Here is a 20,148-nt window from a genome sequence, read left to right as displayed (position 1 = left end):
GGTGTTTTCCAGGTCAGCCAAGTTTTCCCTATGGATCTTTCTTCTTCGTAGCCATCCACTCCATTCCCAGTCTCCGAGAAGTATTTTTCCGTCGCTGCCGCTCTCTGGTTGGGGGCCTTGCTGAGTACATTTGAAGCATGGCTCCCAGCGAGGGATTGATTGTGCACTGGTTGCACCGCTACGACAGACAACAGAAGTACCGGGAGGTTTTGTTTTACCGCAATCATTGCCAAAGCAGTGGCTCGCAGGAATGACCGCATGTACCAGAAGAACATTTTGCAGCTGAACACTTGGAGCTGAGCATCCTTGCTTGCTAACGCTGCTCTTCAGCACTCAGAAGTCACAAAAACCAAATAAAAAATGCTTCAACGGGGCGGGGGGGAAGTCTGCTGCTTTAGGGCCTTTAGGATTTGCATTTGCAACCTCCTCCCTGGTCCAGGCCTCTGTCAGATCCAAAACAGGGCACCAGAGCACCCAAACCCAGCTCACCTTGGTGACTGCTGTGCCCCTCGGTCAAGGACTGCACCGTGACCCAGCTACCACCATGCAAAGCCCTCAGCATCCCCCAGAAAACACAGCAGAAGAGTTTCCCACCTCTGGCCCAGCTATGCTGCAAAACCTTCCCAGTTTAACAACGTACGTGGGACGCCTCAACGCTCCTACGGTCTCAAGCAGCTACCTGATGGGGATGGTGATACCATCAGTCTCCTTAGGAAGGTCTCTACCTGCACAGACCACAGCCGATTCAGAAACCTAAACCACACTCCCTTCAGGGAGCAACTCAACTCAACGTCCAGTCAAACCAAGAGAAATTCAAATCACCCTTCCTTTGACTAGTTAGAAAAGACAGGACAAGAGAGCAGAAACCAGTGAGGCAGCCCAGATGGTGGCAGAACGGGGCAGCATGCAGCACGGACACGCACCTCTCGACGCCCGCAGAGATATGTCCAACGCTGCTGGAGCATATCCTTGGCGAACGGCATCATGTCATTGCCGCGTTAGGTCGTACATTGACATGTATGTCGATGACATACGGTTCGTTTCACTGACATGCAAGTTACATGCCGCTAAATACCTTTCCACTCCCACTTGCCCCCCGCTTCCTTTCTGGGGGCAAATGACTTCCCCCAGGCCCTTCTGGTGACAAGAAGCAGAATTTGATGAAGTGTCCAGCACACGTGATGTTTTATTCTGACACATGACATGGCCGGTGTGGTGTCTGGATCGATTACAGCATAACACATCCGTTATTATTTTTTTTTTTTCCCCCTGGGACCCCTGCTCTTGCTGAAGACACGCTCTGCTTCGGGTCACGCTATTTCCAGTTATTGAGCTAGACAAGCTGGGTGCGGAGACTGGATGAGAAAGCGATTTCCAGGCCAATACAAGAAAGGGAAGGAGAGGCAGACTGTGCACAGAAAACATGGAGGGAGGACACGAAATAGGAGCCAGCACAGGTGGGAACACTGACCATGTTAGGCTCGGATAGGCAACAGCACGCAGAGAAGAAGCCCACCCACAGCCATGATCGCAGCAACTGAAAAGCAAACAAAAAGGCCCAGGATAAGGAATAATCCCACCGCCCTGGCAAGGTGCAAATACATTCGCAACATTTTTATATGCACTTCTTCCTTCTTATTGCAATTATTATTTGGACCTTTAACATCATGGGCTGCAAAAATTTCATGGCATGTGCTACCGTTGGGGAAAAACGCCTTGGGGAGAGCGTATAGATCCCGGTCCTGCAAAGCAATTAACCATGTGCTTCCCGTACTTGAGTACCACCGTTAGCATTAACGGGGCCACCCATGTGCTTAAACTTAAGCACCTGCCTTGGAGCAGGCAAAGTGACTTTTTTCCACAAGCGTGTGTGTGTGGTACGGTTACAATTTCCCTTAAATAAAAAAAAAAAAAGCACAATGCGAGCCCTGCTTTTGCAGACCCTTACACATGTACTCAACTCACAGAGCCCTTCCCGGGTCTCCTCGTAATCTGTGAAGCTTTGCACCCATCTGCAGAAGCAGGACCTTCAGAGTCGTGCGAGAGCATTCAGCCTAAATAAACTCAAAATACGGTGAGCTGAAAGGCGCTGCATGTGTCCACAGCTTGCTTTTGAAGGCTGCTGAGCCATTACTCTAGTCTAATCAGAGTACGGGTTCGCCTGGCATCAGTTCGTAACCCAAGGCTGGCTGCACCTCAGTAATTGCCCTTTATCCTTGTCAGAGAACGTGCACGGACAATTTTTCGGTTACCAAATCTATTAAGGTAATTCATCCTGAAAAAGAACATAGCGCAGAAGAAACAACAGGAAGAACTTCAGTACGATATACAAGCAGGAGCCCAACGGTGCAGACATACTCCGGTTCAAGTCAGCCGAAGATCTCACTCATCAGTTCTCCTCAAATCATCATAACATGTCATTCTTAAAAAAAAAAATTGTGCCCATCAGACTTTTACAAAGTGTAACTTACAATGTCTAAACACATTAAAATAGCCTATTTAGACAAAATTAACATTCTGCAACTGCACCGCCTTAAATTATGATGCAAAATAACTTTGGGCATGCAATGATTTACAGAATTATATACTGGATTATGTGCTTACTTAAATTAGAACTGGTGAAGAATGTCTCTCTAAGCTCCTTTTGCATCAGCAAAACGACTCGCTAACATTTTCTAAGCAGTGACGCCAGTATTTTTTTACTGTAATTGACAGTATTTTGTATTTTCATAAAACTCCAGCTTGTGCAGTCATATTAATACGGGAGCAGCTCAGCCTTCACTAAACCTCTCCATCGATCCAAGTTAACACCAGAGCTCCAAAACCCAGAAGCACGCAACGAAAACCCAAGCATTATATATTTTGAGTCAATTTTGCCATTTTCTGGGTATAACCTCACAGGATTCGAGCGCAGGGAACTGGTACCGGTACGTCTCTGGAAGATCACCGTGGCTGTGACAACTCAGCTTACATTTTAGCTAGGAAGTCCTTCTCCCCCCAGGCATTTTCTACCAGTTGCTGCCACCAGCCCTTCCCACACCGCTCAGCATGCAAAGCCAAGGTTTTTGAAACAACAGTTCAATTAACCTGAAAAGCAACCGCTTCCTTAAAATGAAAAGAGCTTGCTGTTTTCTTCAACAAAGAAAATTCTCTGAGCACCTCATCAGCATCGGGGCTGCTCGGAGACAAAAATCAGTTCCCTGCACTGAATGCAAAGTGCTTCGGATGTCACTTGCTCCCTTGATGGGGAGGAAAAAAAGGCTCAAGTGTAAGGGAAATAAGCCTCAATGCAGCCTTCTTCCTGCACACCCATCACATACTGCTGTGTACTTGGGGTCAAAATACTCTGGGGTGTAACATTAGGGGAAATCTAAAGTTCTTCGAAACAAACTAAACTGGATCAGCAGACAACAAAATTCCCTTTCTAGTCCCAGGAGCACTAGGATAGGTAAGTGAACGGACTACTTGGCCTGAAGAGTTAGGACAAAGGAAGATTAATTACTGCTCGTATTAAAAGGATGGCTTGATTTGGCAGATAAACTTTAGAATATAAAAATCCCGAGGCAAATAAAACTGGATGTTAAACTCCAGCAAACCCACCGTGCCCTCCTGGCCACTGCATTTGGGTGCCGATGGCTTCTAGGAGGGGCAATTTCCCCGTCTCCTCGCTCCGTGCAGGGTTTTTTCAGTCTAGAAACCCAGGAGCTGAAACCAAACGCTTTCCAGACAGGATCAAACGCTGTGGCAGGATACGAGATCGCCGCTCAATGAAATATGCCCAGACCTCTCTGGGGGTTTCAGATCTTTAGCCAGCACGCTGACCTGTATTGGGGAGCAGTCAGAGTTGAACTGAGCACTGTATACATCAAAGTTTTCTGCCAAGTCTCCTCCAGCCTCACTGAATCAACCCGCAGATTACGGGGAGAGTTTGGGGGGGCTGCCCCTGGCTCCAGCGAGCAGTCAGAAGCCCCTCCGATCCGCTGCAGGTTCACAGAGGACACGTCTACATAACGGCGAAGGTTATGGAGCAAACACCTGCAGCGTTAAATCCCCTTTGCTGGGAAAGAACGAGGCATTGAGGTGGCAGTGTCTCCAAAAGCCAAGCTGGCTCGAAACACGGTGTGATTTTTGCTTCGAGCCCTGGCTTCAGGGAAAGGGCTGCAGATGGGCAGAGACAAGGGAGGGGAGCCCGGAGCGGCAGCGGGACATCCTGGACCGCCGTGGCCGGCCGGCACCGCCCCGCTTCTTGGCTACACCAACTCTACCGCTTTTGGTTATCTCAGGCAGACAAAGCCGACACTCCTTCAGTTCTAAGCAAAGGTGACCCCTGCAATGCCTATGTGCTTTTGCAAACCCAACTGTCCAGAGAGCAAATTTTAATAAACCTGTGCTAGGAGGACTTATCAACACCCTTGGCATCGTTTCAAACCCTGGGCTACATGCTTTGCTAATGAAATGTATATATATGATGAGCTCCAACAACTGTGCCTGCAATCAATGTAATTAATTTACCACAAGTCTGCAGATGACCCAGAGAGCATTTGGAATTAAACTACATTTCTAGTGGCTAGATAGATCTGAGAGAGGCTCTGCCGTATATAGCTGCGGCTTTTAAGAGTTCTAAGTTGAAGACTTGGAGTCATGATAAATGAAAGCCTCGTTTGTTGCTTTTAATAAGCTGCTATAATGGGATGTTCTTCAGAGGCTTGCAATTAGAGACTGAAATACTTGAGGGTGCCTGGGAAGATGTTTCTAATCCTTCACGCAGCCGTGTGCAATGGCAATGACTGCCTCCTGCACGTCCAAGTCAGGAGGCCAGGACTACACCTAGCACCTCGGGAGTCAACACGCTTCCTTCAAACTTCAGAGGAGCAGCATGGCACACTGTGAGCTGCTAGGAATATACTCCTGCCTTGCCCAGCACTACAGGAATGTTTAAGGAGTCACCTCCTCTTCCCGCGGAGCCACACCTCGTTCACGTGTTAAAGCACGTCTCTGCGCTGTTTGAGAGTAACTGAGAATGCAGAAGCCCAAGCAGACGATATCTGTGCCATCACTACGGAGAAGGAAAGCAATGCTTCCAGGGAAAGGTACTGCACTTGGCAAGACTTTTGGCATTATACTTGGCTGTAAGAAAGTACAGATAGACTTTTTTTCTAGGTAAAAGGCCAAGTGCCACAACATGGTGTGTCCCCAGGAGCGGTCACGCTTCCCATTTCTAGCATCCAAAGCAAGGTGAAGCATCCATACATTCAGAAGTGCAAAGGGACGACAGTCTGATTCGCTTCTTCATCCTCCTCCCGCTCCACAGCCAAGAGAAGACACTGCAAAACCCCACGTTAAAACACTTAACGTACACACGGGGCTTTCACCAGCGCTCAGCAAGAGCCTGGAGCTCCTACCGCTGAAGTCGGGCTCCGTTTTCAGCTTGAAGGGCAGCCCAGTTCCCTTCTCAATGTGGAAACAGGACTTGCACAATGCCATCAAACGCATCATCCGAATGCAGGCGAGGTGCTTTCATCCCTGACTGCCGCACTGCCCTACGCTTCCCCGGCTCAGACAACGCCTACGCCAGCCGCTCCTCTGTCCGTGACGGTCCTCCTGCCCTGTTCCCTTGGCTGCTGCTAAAATAACTCAGAAACAATGCTTTCAAGGGCAATGTCTCATGGGCTTGGAGCTTAATTACAGATTTGGTCAACACTCACCTGCTGTCTGGGCCAAAGTCATCTGAAGGCAGCTTAGCCTAGGTCCCTAAACCCTCCTCAAAACTGCAGCAGCTCAGAGTGGCTTGTGGAGCCCGGTGCACTGGCACAGAAGTACTAAGCCAAACTGTGTTTAGAATAAAAACAGGAAAAAAGGTGTTGGAGCAGCCAAATTTGCCAAGCTGATCTAGGCAGGATGCTAGAGATGGGGGATACGGGCAGCAGATTTCCACATCGGCCCTGGGAAGGCTTCACCCTGCATGGAAGGATGCTCCGGAGCACTCGGTTTTTCAGAGAGGGATCCTGTATGCCAATGCTGCTAACATTCCTCTCTGGGAAAATCTACTGCCAAAGAGCAAAGAGGCTCTTAACACGACTGAGGTAGTAAAAACCTTGACCTGAACAGAAGCTGGACCAGACCCTGCCTGCTCTTGGTGGATGGGAATTTTGACTTGGCAGAGCACTAGCTTCTCCGACAAAATCCTTCCTCTTGTCAGGTGAATTGCAGGGAATATTTGGCAGTAGACAGCATCATAAAGTGGCTATAAATCACGGGAGACAACGTCCTGTAGGAAGAAGGAAGAGCAGGCAAGAATGCAGAGATAAAAATCCTTTAGAAAGTTGCAACCAACAAAAATTGTGACTCATGCTGGAAAAATTCTCTATGAAAAACGTTATCTACAAACTGTCTCCCATTTCCTACGGAAATATCGCAAAAGCGAACTATTTTAAGCCCTGACACATCTTGGAAAATAGGATGGGGGGGGGAGGCTGTGGAAAAATTCATTTTGACCTTCCACATCACGGAAGGTTGCAAATGCTGGCTCAGGACCTAGGATATACACCACAATCCTTTCACCCTCTCTACTCCCTGAAAGTCACTTTTTAACAAGATGCACATATTTGTGTCCAGAAAGTAGCCCTCTGCCACCACAGGGGGCTGATATTTAAAAGTCTAAATCAGCTAAGGTCAAGGACGCATACTCTGGTGCAGAAGCCTCTAATTGCCAATACCCAGGTGGCAAGATTTGTCTTTGCTTTGTCTTTCGAAGGCGAGCTCCTTGCCAGAAAGAGACTTTCTATACATGCCCGACACAGGGGCGAGGGGCAGTTTTTTTGTTGCTTCAAATCTGTTTTTTTTTCCCTTAAGTTCTATAAAAAGCTCCCTCCGGTTCTTTGCAAGATCACTTGAGATGGAAAGGTCATCCGTAATGGGTAGTTGGCTATAAATGCAGGTGCACACTATACTTCTTAGTTATTTTGAGCAGTTTTTGCAAACATGCACAGCATCAACCTAATAGCATCCCCATTTCACTCCGTAAAAGCCCATGCCTTTGTTTAGCGTTACAAAGCTCAAATGCTTGGGGGAGCGGAGGGATCAGTGGTCTCTTAACTTTCACCCTAAGATCCCGTCAGTTTTGCAAACAGGGCTTGGTCTGAAGGACAAAAGAGGGGGAAATGCTCTGGAGCAGGGGGTCTCCTTCCCAGGCTGATGCAAACCTGGTTTCCTACCTCGGTCTGTAAGAAGAAAGAGGCTGACGCCACAACGACGACTGCGGCACCTCATTGCTCCTTGCAAAGATCTTTGTGACTGGCATTGTCCGGTACAGACTGTAAAATAAAAGTCTGTAACGATCTTAGATTAATATATACTTCAATCAGGAACAACGATGCCAAGCGGTGTCTAATTCAAGCATTGCTCGGAAAGCAAAATTTACAGCCTTGCTCTATCTGTAAAATGCATTGCGCTTTCGAGAAGAACACATAATCCTAACAAAACAAAGATAATAACAACTCTGTGTTCTTTAATTCAATGTTTGTAGCTGGTTTAATAATAGATTTTCAATACACTTCTCTTTTTTTGCTGAGACAACTACAGTCTGATTTAGTGAATCTCTTTGATTTGTAATCCTGATTGTTATATTATTAATATGCCCTTGATGCAAAGAGGGGGATAACTTAAAAAAGTGATCAGATATTTCGCTTGGCATTTATGACCTTGGTCAGAGGACGCATTACTTACAGGAAGAGTTTTCTGGAGCATCTGCAAGTAAATCAGCTCTGAAACGCAGCTTAATTGTTGAGGGCAAAGCGTATTTAGTTTCAAATTCCCAGGAATGTCCAGCTTCAGACACAAAGCGCGTTTCCACAGATGGACGCTGGCATGTGGAAATGCCAGCGTGACTACCGTTCAGCTGACCTTTGGTTTAGGGCCAGCTGCCAATGGGAAATGCCAAGCTGTTACTTACGCTCGTTTAAAAAAAGCAAGAAAACTGCAGAGATACTTGAAAGCCAAAGAAGGGGAAGAGGTGTGGAAACTTCTGCCTCCGAGGACCTAGCAGAAAATAAATAAATAGACCGCAGAGCCCAGCAAACTCCTGAGTCCTATGGCTGGGAAACTACTTTCCGAGCTGCCAAGAGGAGGAGGAGATCCCCTTCTCACTGCAAGACTGCTCTCAAGCCCCTTTCAGCCCAGCACTTGGGATGACAGGCACAAAGAGATGCCATCCAGCATCCGAAGGAGGAACATCCTCATTCTGAGGTGCCCAGGGCCTTCCAGGGAGCCTGGGAACAGCACGGAGCCAGCACCGAGGAGCTGGTTTGCAGGAGCTGGTCAGGCTACATCCTCGGAGCCGCAGAGCAAGGCGGTTTTTCTCCGTAGCTTTGCTGCTGGGCAGTACCTGCTCTCCTACATTAGCAGAAAAGACAAGAGTTTGGGCTTTGTACAGCTTGCTTGGCGTGGAAAGCAGTGGTGATTCCAGCTGGAGCAACTCCTGGAGTTCAAAATGTCTGTTCTTCTAAAAGCAAGTACAGGAAAGAATTAAGAAAGGAAATTTAACCCCCCTGGAACCAGGCACTGGAACAACATCACCATGCCAAAGCTCCAGGAAAGCATCTTCCAGAAACAGGTTAACAGCTTCAGAAAAGGATTATCCTATGACTTGGAATGCATTTATCGTCCCCGCAGTGTCACAGCAGGAGAGTCACTCCATGAATTGTCTCGAAATCATATCCAAGGCAAAGCAGCGTGAGTGACACATTTCAGCAGCTTCTCTGCTTCTTCCAAACAGGAGCCATTTTTTTGTTTCGCTTTGTTTTAATTTCAAATTGGCTGTCAGCTTTCTGGGCTTCTGGGGTTTATTTTTCTGTTCTCACGAGTCACCCAAAGCACTAGATAGGCTTTAAAATTCACAGGAACTCAAAGCACCCCAGAAATTCTGTGGTTTTGAAGCCAATTCTCTAACGATGGACCAAACCTTGGTGCCAGAGGCTTCTCCATCACCTCCACCTGAGAGACTGGATTCTTCCCAGTTTAGGGCAAGGGTTAAAAAGATAAAAATGGACCAAGAGCTCAGCTCCCTGTGCCTGCCCCTTCCCATACATCTAGTGTGACACCATGGAGAAGTTCCCAGGAACCTGCAACTGCCCTGGGGTCCACAGAGAGAGGCATGAGTACAAGGTAGGAGGATTAAGGTGGCAGCAATAAAACTCTAGCCAAAGGAGACAAGGGCTTTTATAAACATCCCAAGAGTCAAAGAGCCAAGAGGAAGCACATCCTGGAAAGCCCATTAGGGCAAAGAACAGAAAGACACGAGAATTGCTGACAAATGGCTCGGGCTTCGGAAGTGCTTGCTCAGACCCAAGAGGGTAGCAGCAATAAGGAGACCTGCAGGAGCAAGTCCTCCCCAAAGTGGTCCCCAGCACTTGCCAGTGACTGTTGGAAGAGCAAGAGCTGCCGGTTGCTGCACAGTTGCGATTCTTTATGGCCACAGAGGGATATACGTCCCTCCACCTGCGATTCACCCCCCTCCAGACTCCTCCTTGCAGAGGTGCCGGGCGACATCCATAGCTTCCCTACGGCCACGCGTGCATCCTCCTGTTTGCACTGATACAAGCAGGCATCCAGGCTGGGGGAGACCAAGGTCCACATCCCCCCGCTCCATTCGAGAAAGGATTTGACTCAAAACATCCAGCCTTTAAGGAGAGACTTGAACTCCTGCCTACAGTGTTCAGAGCCAAGGCTTTTTGGCTACGGCTTTCCTGCAGCCCCTGGTGTGAATGGCCCGTAGCCATTCACCCCCCACGCCGCTGCACGCTTCTCGTGCAGGCAGGAGCATTTACTTTCCCATTTTTAAGGCCAACAAGTCACTCAAAGCGGACGACAGGAGCTCGAACGGCTGAGCTGGAAGAGACTGTCAGTCTCTGACCTTGAGTGGAGATGAGTCTGGCAGCACACTTACCTTTTAAGACAGGGAATAACCGTGTCCTTCCACGGATGCCTCATGCCTGGGGACAGAGCTGCTCAGCCTGCCTGGATTTCACCGCCTCGCGTTCACAGACTGATACCCCACCTCCTCTGGGAAATAAGACCCTCGGCTAATATGTTCAGTAACAGCGCAGTCCCTCTGCAAGTATCTTGTAACTACTCATAACACTTACACTATCCTGTAATTTACAGCCACCTTGCTAGACCTGAGCTTAAGGCAGATGTCTGTATCGTGAAAACAACAGTGGGCTGACGGCTACCTTAGAAGCGTAAATGTTTGCTTTGCACTGAGAACAAATTCAGCCTTATCGATAGATGCACCTCACATTGTTCTGCATGAAGGATGTTGCATCATTTGACTATTGCCACCAAAAAGAAAAAAAAGTACTAATACACGTGTAGTATATGAAAAACGTGCCTTTGTGCTGGCTGCTACACAAATTTAATGCTGCGGTACAAACTGATCCTGATACAAGCCAGATTTTCCCCCGATACCACAATCCCTTGTTCGCCAACAAGTTCCATCCACTTCCATTAGAGCTGTCAAAGTTGGGACAGCCCAGGCTTTCATCACTTGCCTATGTTTAAGCACATGAGAAGTCAGTGGGATCGCTTGATGGTTTGAAGCTGAGGGTCTCCCTCCGTGGGGGAAGCTCTCTGTATAATTTACTAGCGCGTGGGGAACACATTAGTGTCCTACATGTGAAAAATGAAATCCAGACCTGACCAAAACTTGGGGCGTTTGGCCATTTGGCTGGGTTTTTTCTCTTTTTCTTTGCAAGTGTTTTCCTGAAGTCAAGTACGCTCCGTGAGCAAAGCCCACTGCGAGCTCCGTGTCCAAACATACGGGCTTCAGGATATTGTACCCGGAATAACATATTCTGCTTATTTTTAAAGAACATGAAAACACTCTTGTGAGAATCAAGTCGAATAATCAGGGCCAGTCTATACAGAGATGAAAATCATTGGGAAGTGAGCTACATCTGTGAGCGAGCCTTTGCCATTCCTGCCTGTCCGAACAGATCAATCAGCCCACCCTCGTGCTGTTTTACAGCGTTCCCGCTCGACAGCTTCGTTCACATGCTGCTTTCGCCTAAATCGCACTAATCAGCCGGTCAGATAAAAGTTATTACAAAAGTTGGAGAAGTAGAAATACACAGCTTCTTCTCTTACCTTCCGCTGAGAAGGAAACCGATAACAACAGCCAGCAGAATGACTCCCACTGTTACAGACACAACAATTATAGGAATCTGGCTCTGGTCGCTGGATGCAGCTACTGCTGAGATGAGAAACAGAAAATGGAGATTAAGGTTAAAATGAGAGTCAGCACTCACATGAGTCTTTCTAGTGAGGCTGCTGGCCAGGTTTCAAGTCTTACCAGTTCGTGTCTTCTTTTACGGTTTGTGTTTTCCCCCCCTTTGCTGTCTGTTTCTAGTTTGGAAAGGAAATGGGTGGAAAGAAACCAAAGACGCATACAAAACCAAGCCAAAAACTCAACAAAATCCCATCTCATCGCTGAATTTGGAAACCAAAGCGTTGCAGAACGCAGCCTTTGAGTTTGCACATTTAAGTTTGTCTTCCTGGGCGAGCTGCATTAGAAAGGGCAGAGGTAAAAGACAAGACCCCAACGGGTTCCCATTTGCAGAGAGAACATTCATGGAAAGTTATTGTTAAGAGACATAAGCAAGACCTCTGAGATGAACAGCATTACTTGCCCTTCAAGATGCTATAAACAATAAAAAACTAATTCCTTGTGGCGTTTATATCACGTGGCCAGAAGGTGCCCCTCTGTAAAAGAGGAATTTGCTAAGAACCACACACTGCTCGGTCTCTTTATCGGCCAAGGGAAGCAGAACTCTCTCAGCCCGTGCCTTGTGAAGAACCCTCCTGCCAAAAGACACGGGACAAGTCCAGCAGAAAGGGCAGGGAAGCTGTTTGGGAACTACAGGTTAGGTAAGAGCAAGTGAGCGAGCTCCTGCAGCCCGTACAATGGAAACGCTACCATCCCTGGTACCTGGTTGATCCCCTTTGCACCGCAGGCGAAGGAGCCCATCTCTCCCCAGGGGTCCCCCAAGCAGAAATCAAAGCTTCCTCCCCTCTCCGCTGCCAGCTTATTTAGCTGCATATATTTAACCACCCCAGGGCACAAATCTGATTTTCTCCCCCCAAAACCAGCCCCCCGGTGTAGGCGTTGGCGGTGTGTGGGGAAAAAAACCTGATTGCAGCTCCTACCCTCGTACCAGCCCCAGCTGAAGCCTCATCCACCCCGGCGAGCCGCAGGAATCGACTGCACACCAAAGAAGCCTTTAACTAAATGACTGAAGTAAAAAAAGGGTCCTTAGCACAGGATTAACTTTATGAGGGCTATAAAATAACTGCATATAGTCCCATATTAATTGATAAAAGAAAAGAAAGACGAAAAGGTATGGTATTAAACATTGATCTGCAATGAGTTTCAAGTAGTTCTTCACACGGGAGCTCTCCGGCGCTCCACGGTGAGCGGTGCGGACCCGCTACAACGTAAATGACTTCAGAAGGATTGGCCGCGATATGTTAAATATTTCATGTGAACTGCTCCAAACCCGTGCCATCATCCCGAGATTTTATTGCCTTACGAATTTATGGAGGCTCCTTAAGATGATGTTTTATTGCTTGCTTGACAAAATAATTAAAAAGAAAAACATTTAAAGGAGAACATTACGCTGTGACTGGTGCTTTTTTGCACAGCTCGAGGGATGGGGAAATGAGATAAATCCTGCTGTGGTCTGTGGCAGCTAAAAAGGCTGAATTCATAAGCCAAGCCGGGACCTTGCTGCCATTTCAAGCCGAGGGGGGACCTGCATTACCCCTCCTCAACTTGCCGACACATCCCCACTCCCGCCTGGGTGACCAGCTGGGCTAGCTCATCAATCCAGCCAAAAACCAGCTTTTGGCAAGGTTAAGTGTTATCAGGGCTAGACGAGCTCGGTGGCATTCGGAAAGGAGGACAGCAGCAAGTGGATACACCCAGCAACAGCTCCCACTCAAATACAAAACTTCTGATGAAAAATGCAGCCCTGGCTGCATTCGTGGCGCTTTGCAGAATTGCACATGCAGGCAGCAGTATGGAAAAAAAAACTCAAAATTTGGAAAAGAGAAAAGTCCAAAGCAAGTTACAGCTCCCCTCTCATTGCATTTTTCACTGTTGTTTAATTTTTCCTCCAAGTGTATTAAAAACAACTTTACAGAAAGCTTGCAAACTGGAAACAACCTGTTGTTTGGTCCAAATGACTTCGGAGGCTGTTTTTGATTCTCACAACAGTCACTGAAAGGTTTTTATTTCTGCTTGAATCAAAATAATTTGCTTTGGCTCTAACAAGAGGCTCAGATCTGAACTCTGACATAGCAGTGAGATCTCGATCTCTCCTTGCTTTCAGATTCTTCGGGATGTGCAGGAAAGCAGTGGAGTCTGGTCAGACTCCTGGCACTAACATTGACTTTATATAGGGCCTTGGAAGGAAAAAAAAATAAATAAATTCACTTTTTAAAAGGTTTTAAATGTCAACCAGAGCTGCATTTTGCAAGATACTGAGGCTTATGTTGCATTTCAATTCTACCAAGCGTTTAAACATCTGGTGAAGTCCTGCTTCAGCCAGAGTTCAAGTCCAAGAGAGCAACAGGTCCCAGCTCCCAGACTGGGCACCACGGAGTAGGTATTCCCCCCACCACACCAGCAGCTCCTTAGTATCAGAGAAGTACCTACTCCTCTGCCTTTAAAATGCTAAAAACACTGGGGTGCAGGTGTGACTAAATGATTCAAGGGGTTTAAAGTGTTTAAAGACATTACCAGGTGATGTCCTCAAAAAAATCTTGATTAACACAGATACTTACACGATGGGCTTCATGGGAATGCTGTTATTTTTGGATCAGGATCGTAGGTGCTGACAGCACCGGATCAAATGTGCATCTATTTCTTGTATCAATTATTAATAGTCTGGAACACTATTACCCAAATGACTCTCAACTAGAAACTTTCCAACTGAAGGCAAAATTTCTTCAGTATAATATAGAGTAATTTTCGGCATAACATGATTTTGTTGCTACTTATAGGGCCCGATTAATGGTTAATACAATAAGAACTACATTAAATAGACCATTCTTGCATTAACGTTTGCATCGTGATGCAATTTGCACTGTGTTAGTTCAATCGCTGGCTCCACAGCTACATCTGCACATGTACAGCGATTCCTTTCAAATCTATTATGGTTTCAAAGGTAGGATGCATTGAAAAGACAACTTGGCATCTTCTTCTCAAAGTCAACGAATTTTAAATGAACTGGAGTAACAGGAATCAAAGTATCGACGAATTTAAATTTCCAAGGAAAACATACAGAAAATAGGCTCTTTCCCACAGGCATGAACAGAGTATTTCCACCACAAAATTTCTCTTCCATGCAAGCAATATAAAAAAAAATTAATAAATGGCAGTTGTACAAATTCAAATAGATAGGACGTATTTTCTAAGGGAGAAAATTATCTTTGACTCCTCTGCAAAACTTTGGTCATCGGGACAAAAAGAATTTCCCCACAGCTGTGCCTGAACACAGGGGAAAGAGCAGCTGAGCCTCTGCTTGCCTCGGGACTTCACCCTGCCACACAATCGCCTCCAGAATCCAGACCTGGATGATCTGATTCATTAAATAAAAAAAAAGGAAGAAGAAAAAAATTTCAACCCCCACAAATTTGTAACAGGCAAGCAAAAGTCTTGTGCCTGCAGTGCACATTTTCCCCCATTTTTGATCACAAGTCAAATTCCTTTCCTCAAGGCTGTGGCATTGGCAGCCAAAAGAAACCATCTTTCAACTTGACAGGAACTGACACCAAAAGATGCTAACGCTGGTTCAATTCTTCCCCTTGCAGAGAGGTACCATTTCAGGGTTTTTTTTCTCCAGGTGCCAATATTTAAAGAGAGCTCAGCATCCTCTGCAGACAGCCATTAAGAGGTGTGGAGAGGCAGGTCCCATCCCCTCTGCCCCTCCTGAGAGGAGAGCCCTTGTCCTCTCTTGCATCAAGCTCTCATAAATACCGGATTTTTCTAAGCAGGGAACACTACGAATTTCTGGAGCCTGAAGACCTCCTGACTTCACCTCACCAGGCGAGTCGAGGCAGCAAGGACAGATGTCTTAGCCTGTTTAGCGCAAGGTGTGCCTGACGTTTCCAAAGTCAAGGGATGACGTCAGGAGAAGGAAGAGCTCTCTGCAAAGGTATCGATCCCCTGACTCATGTCTGGTAACCGTTCCAGAGACACGGGCTGGTAAGTAATTAAAAGACTTACACACTGGGCTGGTTTCAAACTCAAATCTTCGGCTGAAGCCACCGTAGCCAGCAGCCGTCCGGGCTCGGATCTGGAAGACGTACGTCGAACCTGGTTTCAAGCCATCTGCTGTAATCGTCGTCTCTTTGGATTTGATGATGGTGTAGCTCGTCTCCTGGTCCTTTTCCCAACCCCCCCCCCAGAAAAACACAGTTCAAACACAGAAAAATGGCTTTCAGAGAAGACAGACTCTAAACATCCCCCCCAGCAATGTTACAAAGGATGACCGAAATACACATTTTTGAGGATCTTTTCCTCAAAACCTCCCCATTTGAAGGCCCCTTCTGCCGTACAAAACATGAGATCTGATTTTCTCTTTTATCATCAGTGACTCTAGGAGGTATGGAACAGAGCAGAGGGACTTTCCACCCATAAATGACAATATGGGGACCAAATCGGTATCCACAGAAAGAGCAGCTTTCCATTCCTTGGGATGTACAGGCATGAGGCAATGCCAAGGTTCACCCTACAAAGATCAATCCCAAGGCATGGGGAAGAGGAAAGAAGTCCCATCGCCTTAGAAAGGGATTTTAATTTATACCAAAATGACTTTCCAATAACGTAATTAGGCCTAAAAGAGAATAACACATTATACATTGTACAACTTTATGCTGGTATTTCTAGAACCATGAATTAGACCTTGGGAAGAGAACAGTAAACCAAAACTCCAGGAAAATACCTAATTTTGCATTGTTCTTCTGAAGCAACGAACTTGAAGAAAAATTGCTGAAATAAATCTTCATTTACATCAGTTTCTAATGCGAAAGAGTTTCAGTTCTTTGATTAAAGTTTTGCTCAAATGCTTGGTAATTACTCTTACAATTATTTACTGTACCACATAATCTAGACAAGAGCTCATAAATTAAAGTCTACAAAATTGGAAACTGCTTTTTATTCACCATATCCTCTCAGATCCAAATTATTATGAGGTAAACAGGAGTTATTCATAATTCCCCACCAAGATTTCTGCATAGCTCTTAGGATCTGAACTGACTTTTCCTTCTTCTTTTTAATTTAGCGGGCAACTTTCCATAGACAGCAATATGCCTGGAGAAGGCCCTGGGAATCTCCAAACATAGGATTACAGATTTTCTCATTGAAGTCTGTAGCTACACAAGACTGTTTTGGAGAAATGCGTGTCTGGAGAGATATATATCTCTCTATATGTAAGCCTTTTTTTTTTTTTTTTTTCTTGTTAAGGAGTGATTTCTCTTAAAGGAATGCGATCTGACAAAACTCAATTTTCCAAAACGTTTAATATAAATCATTCTCACCCCTTGGAAATGAACGCTGTGAATTTACCCTTATAAAAGGCTGAAAACTGAGAGAATAGAAATGACAAATGACAAACAAGAAGGATTAAGGACGACATCCCAAATCTAACTCAATGACTGGTTAAAAAGTAGTAAGTGAACATTAGGTCACATCTTTGCTTGTACGTCAGCCCTGTTAGGTTGTCAATACGCTGTTGGCTTCTGCAAATATTTAAATAATTGAGCTTTCCTATGGAAAACACTAAGCTTTGCTATCAGCCTGGAAGAAATAAATCAAGACAACATAAACTCGGACTGGCTGAAGCTACCTCCCCGTGAAGGACTCGCACTTGAAGAACTATTTACTGAAGCTATTTGAGACTAGTTCTGGACCACAAATACAACATTTTAAGCCCCTCCTCGCCCTGATCTGTTTGAAAACAAAGTAAAACACAGAAATAGACGGATTTTTTTGGCTTTAATTCTTTGCTCATTATCAAAGTTTCTAGAGGTTAATCTTCCCAGGCCTCTCCACAGTAAGGATTCAATGTGCTACAACGGTCATTCAAACAAGTTACTGAAAGAATCGGTAATGGATTATTTCCAGCGATGGCATATCCTGACTCTGGCTTTGTGCTTTCATCTTTTTGAAAACCTCAGCCCGATTTAAGCCACTCACGCATCTTATGCCCTTGCCCAAGCTCCCTCATCTGCAAAAATAATGTTGATTTTATCCTGATGCAGAAGATTTCTGGAATTGTTTCCCCTGTTGGCAGGGGCTTGAGCAGGTCCCTCCCATGGTCAGAGAGAGCAGGGGTAAGGACCCAGTCCTGGTCCACGTTGAGTGGTTTCACCTGGGTCATAGACACAACTAATGGAAGATCTTCCTTAAAACAGAAATTCAGCCCCCCCAAAAGTGAATTGTGACTCCATTTCATGATTTTCCTCTTGTTTTCATGTAGAAAGCCTGGCTGTTTCACAAGAAATAAGAACATCTCACAATCCCGGCTAAGGCAAGAAACTGCTACTCTGTCAACTCTTGCAAACCTGATTTTTGGAAATCTAAGATTTCCAAAGATCGAAGGCTGCATCGCTCAAAAGATGCTATTTAGATAAAGTGCATTGGTTACTGTTTTCATTTAAACTGCATTACTTTTGCAGGAAGAGTCACCATTTGAAATGAAGACCAGGAGAGGTAAGCTTTGTAGGAAGAGAGAGCGTTTTCCATTAGACCAAGACCAAGAGCTGGAAAACCCAGGCACGCTTTTAAGCCAGGATGCTCTTCTTCACATCAGAGCAGATACAATCTCTCCACAAAACCCTTTTCCTCTCCTTACACCGTGGATGCAAAATCAAGTGAGAAATTGAAATACCAAAGACAAGGGATAGCCTGATGTTTCCGGAAGGCGACAGACGCTCGATTCCCAACCCCTCCTATTTTTAACAAATGAGCAGGCTCTATCTTAATGTGATAAGGTCGGAGAGGAATCTGACACGCAGATTTAATGTATTTGTTCAAGAGAAGTGGCACACTAATGGAAAACAACACCCTCATTTCAAGTCTTCCTAATCATTTACTGCAAAATCAATCTGACATTGATTTACGCATAAAATCACTCCATTCCCTTGCACGACTCAAATAATTATAACTAAAAGAAGAGGACAGTAAAGAGAAGGTACTTGGGATGCTCAGCAATCAGTCCGTCACACCTTTTCAAAATATTTGATTTCGTATTCCAGGATGATGCCGTTGGGTCGATCTGGCTCCTGCCAGGAAAGGGAGATGCTATTTTTAGTTATCTTCCCTTTTTTCACACTACTGACTGGAGAAGGTGCTGTAAGACAGGAGAAAAACAGAAGAGACAAAAACCATGGTTAGTAAGAGGGTCTGCCCCTGCCAAAGTCAACCTCGTCAGCGCATCCTCAAACGCAAGGTGACCCCCAGCTACCGCAGATCAGCGGGGTCTGCTTTCACCTCGGTGGAATTTGCCCATTTTTAACAACTGGACTCGCACAGATTTTCAGCAGCTGAGGATGTGACCAGCATCACCCACCCGAGCAAAGTAAGAACATGAACTACCAGCAGCAGCTTACACATCCACCTTCTCTTTTCAAGCACTTTTCAAACCCATCAACCCCACACCTCGCCTTTTCAAATGTGTCAGGGGGCTACGCTATCAGAATTACATATTGATTACATATTGCTTTCCTTCAGCCTCTTTGAAGGTGTGTATTTTTCAGAAGCCCTTAGATGACGTGGGCTCCTTAACTATTTATTTTTTGGCTTGTACACTAGCTAAAGCCCAGGCACCTTTCAGCCCCCTCCTTCCAGAAGCAAGGAAGCGGGCAGCAAGGCCATTACAACCCTTATAATTCAATTGCTCGCTATAAATATCGCTGGGGGGGGGGGGTTACAGCTTGCACAGCGATGCTAATTCCTTGCAAATGGCAACTGTAAAGATTTTAATGGCAATCACGGTTTGGAAGTTTGTGGCGCGCTTGGGGAAGCCGCAGCACGAAAGCAGCTATTCCAGCTCTGCTTACTATTTTAAGAGGCAGCCCTGAAAGGTTATCTGCCCTTTGCAGCACGCGTGTGCATCACAAACAGGCTTGATCCTTTTGTTTTCAGTCCGGCATCTGCAGAGACTTCTCAAGTTGTGGTTGTTACCACCCCTGCCAGCTCCCTACCAAAAGTCGCTATGGGCAATGCAACTCTAACACCCCAGGTATTTCATGCCAGAGATTAGGAAACAACACTGAGTGAAAAGAAAAGGGGATGGGAGAAAGTCATAGTCTCTAATTTACAGGGCTAAGAGCAGCTTCTCCAGAGGAAAAACCAGCCCACGCCTGGCCGAGGGCTTTCGGGTCACCCTCCGGACAGGCCAGCTCTCGGCAAGGATTACGGCGCGGCTGGAGACCCACGGCAAAGACCTTTGCGGCCGTATGGGGGCCTGAGCACAAAGAGCAGTAGCAAATGACCTCATCTGAGCTTCCAAAATGTATTTGGAACTATAAAAAAACAAAACAAAACAAAACAACTTCCTTATGTAGAACTAGCTAATTACCATAAAACTAAAAAACCCTAATCCATTCAGTAGAATAAAGACAACAAACAAATTCATTTTGCCACATCTGATCTTCAGCCAAAAAGACTAAGGGAAGAGCTCCAGACAATTATCCCTGGGCTGAAGGCTAGCAGCAAGCCTTCTCTTTTAAAGCAAGCTCCCGCATCTCAGTCTCTTTTCAGCCCCTGTTTTTCTCACTCCTGTTTACTAATCTCTCCCCTACTTGGCTCCTGGAGGATCCCGAAAGGTGTTGGCCATTTCCATATTGTTTTCTGCTGGAGAGCTGGCATCAAGCTGCACGGGCAACGCTCGCTTTTGAGCTGTGCATCCACCACTGTGCTCACAACTGCTCCACTGAGCAAGTAAAAACCACCTTGATTTGAATGATGACCATGTTATTTATGCAGGCATCCCACGGTGATCAGCAACAATTTTTCATCCGCAAAAGTGACCTTACCCTCGGCCCATGTCCTCCACTATTTTTTAGGGCTACGTGAAGACGAATAAC

At 46.0% G+C, this 20,148-nt stretch overlaps 1 protein-coding gene across 2 annotated transcripts in view; it reads right to left on the bottom strand.

Moving 5' to 3' along the window:
• The window catches only part of LOC104160800 (ephrin type-A receptor 5), an 81,589-nt gene that overhangs the window by 32,097 nt on the left and 29,344 nt on the right, over positions 1 to 20,148 (bottom strand). The window contains exons 2-5 of one of the 2 annotated variants that reach the window (XM_009699027.1): positions 18,286 to 18,410; positions 15,284 to 15,443; positions 11,143 to 11,245; positions 1,472 to 1,537 (exon numbers count right to left, since the gene is read on the bottom strand). In XM_009699027.1, coding sequence (XP_009697329.1) covers positions 1,472 to 1,537; positions 11,143 to 11,245; positions 15,284 to 15,443; positions 18,286 to 18,410 — 454 coding nt within the window. Of the gene's footprint in view, positions 1 to 1,471; positions 1,538 to 11,142; positions 11,249 to 15,283; positions 15,444 to 18,285; positions 18,411 to 20,148 lie in introns of both variants that reach the window. The other variant, XM_009699028.1, reaches the window with a different exon arrangement.

Source organism: Cariama cristata, unplaced genomic scaffold, assembly GCF_000690535.1.
Source record: "Cariama cristata isolate BGI_N322 unplaced genomic scaffold, ASM69053v1 scaffold8064, whole genome shotgun sequence".
Lineage (NCBI taxonomy): Eukaryota > Metazoa > Chordata > Aves > Cariamiformes > Cariamidae > Cariama > Cariama cristata.
Note: the sequence above shows the minus strand (reverse complement) of the source record. Positions and strands in the feature narration are given on the sequence as shown.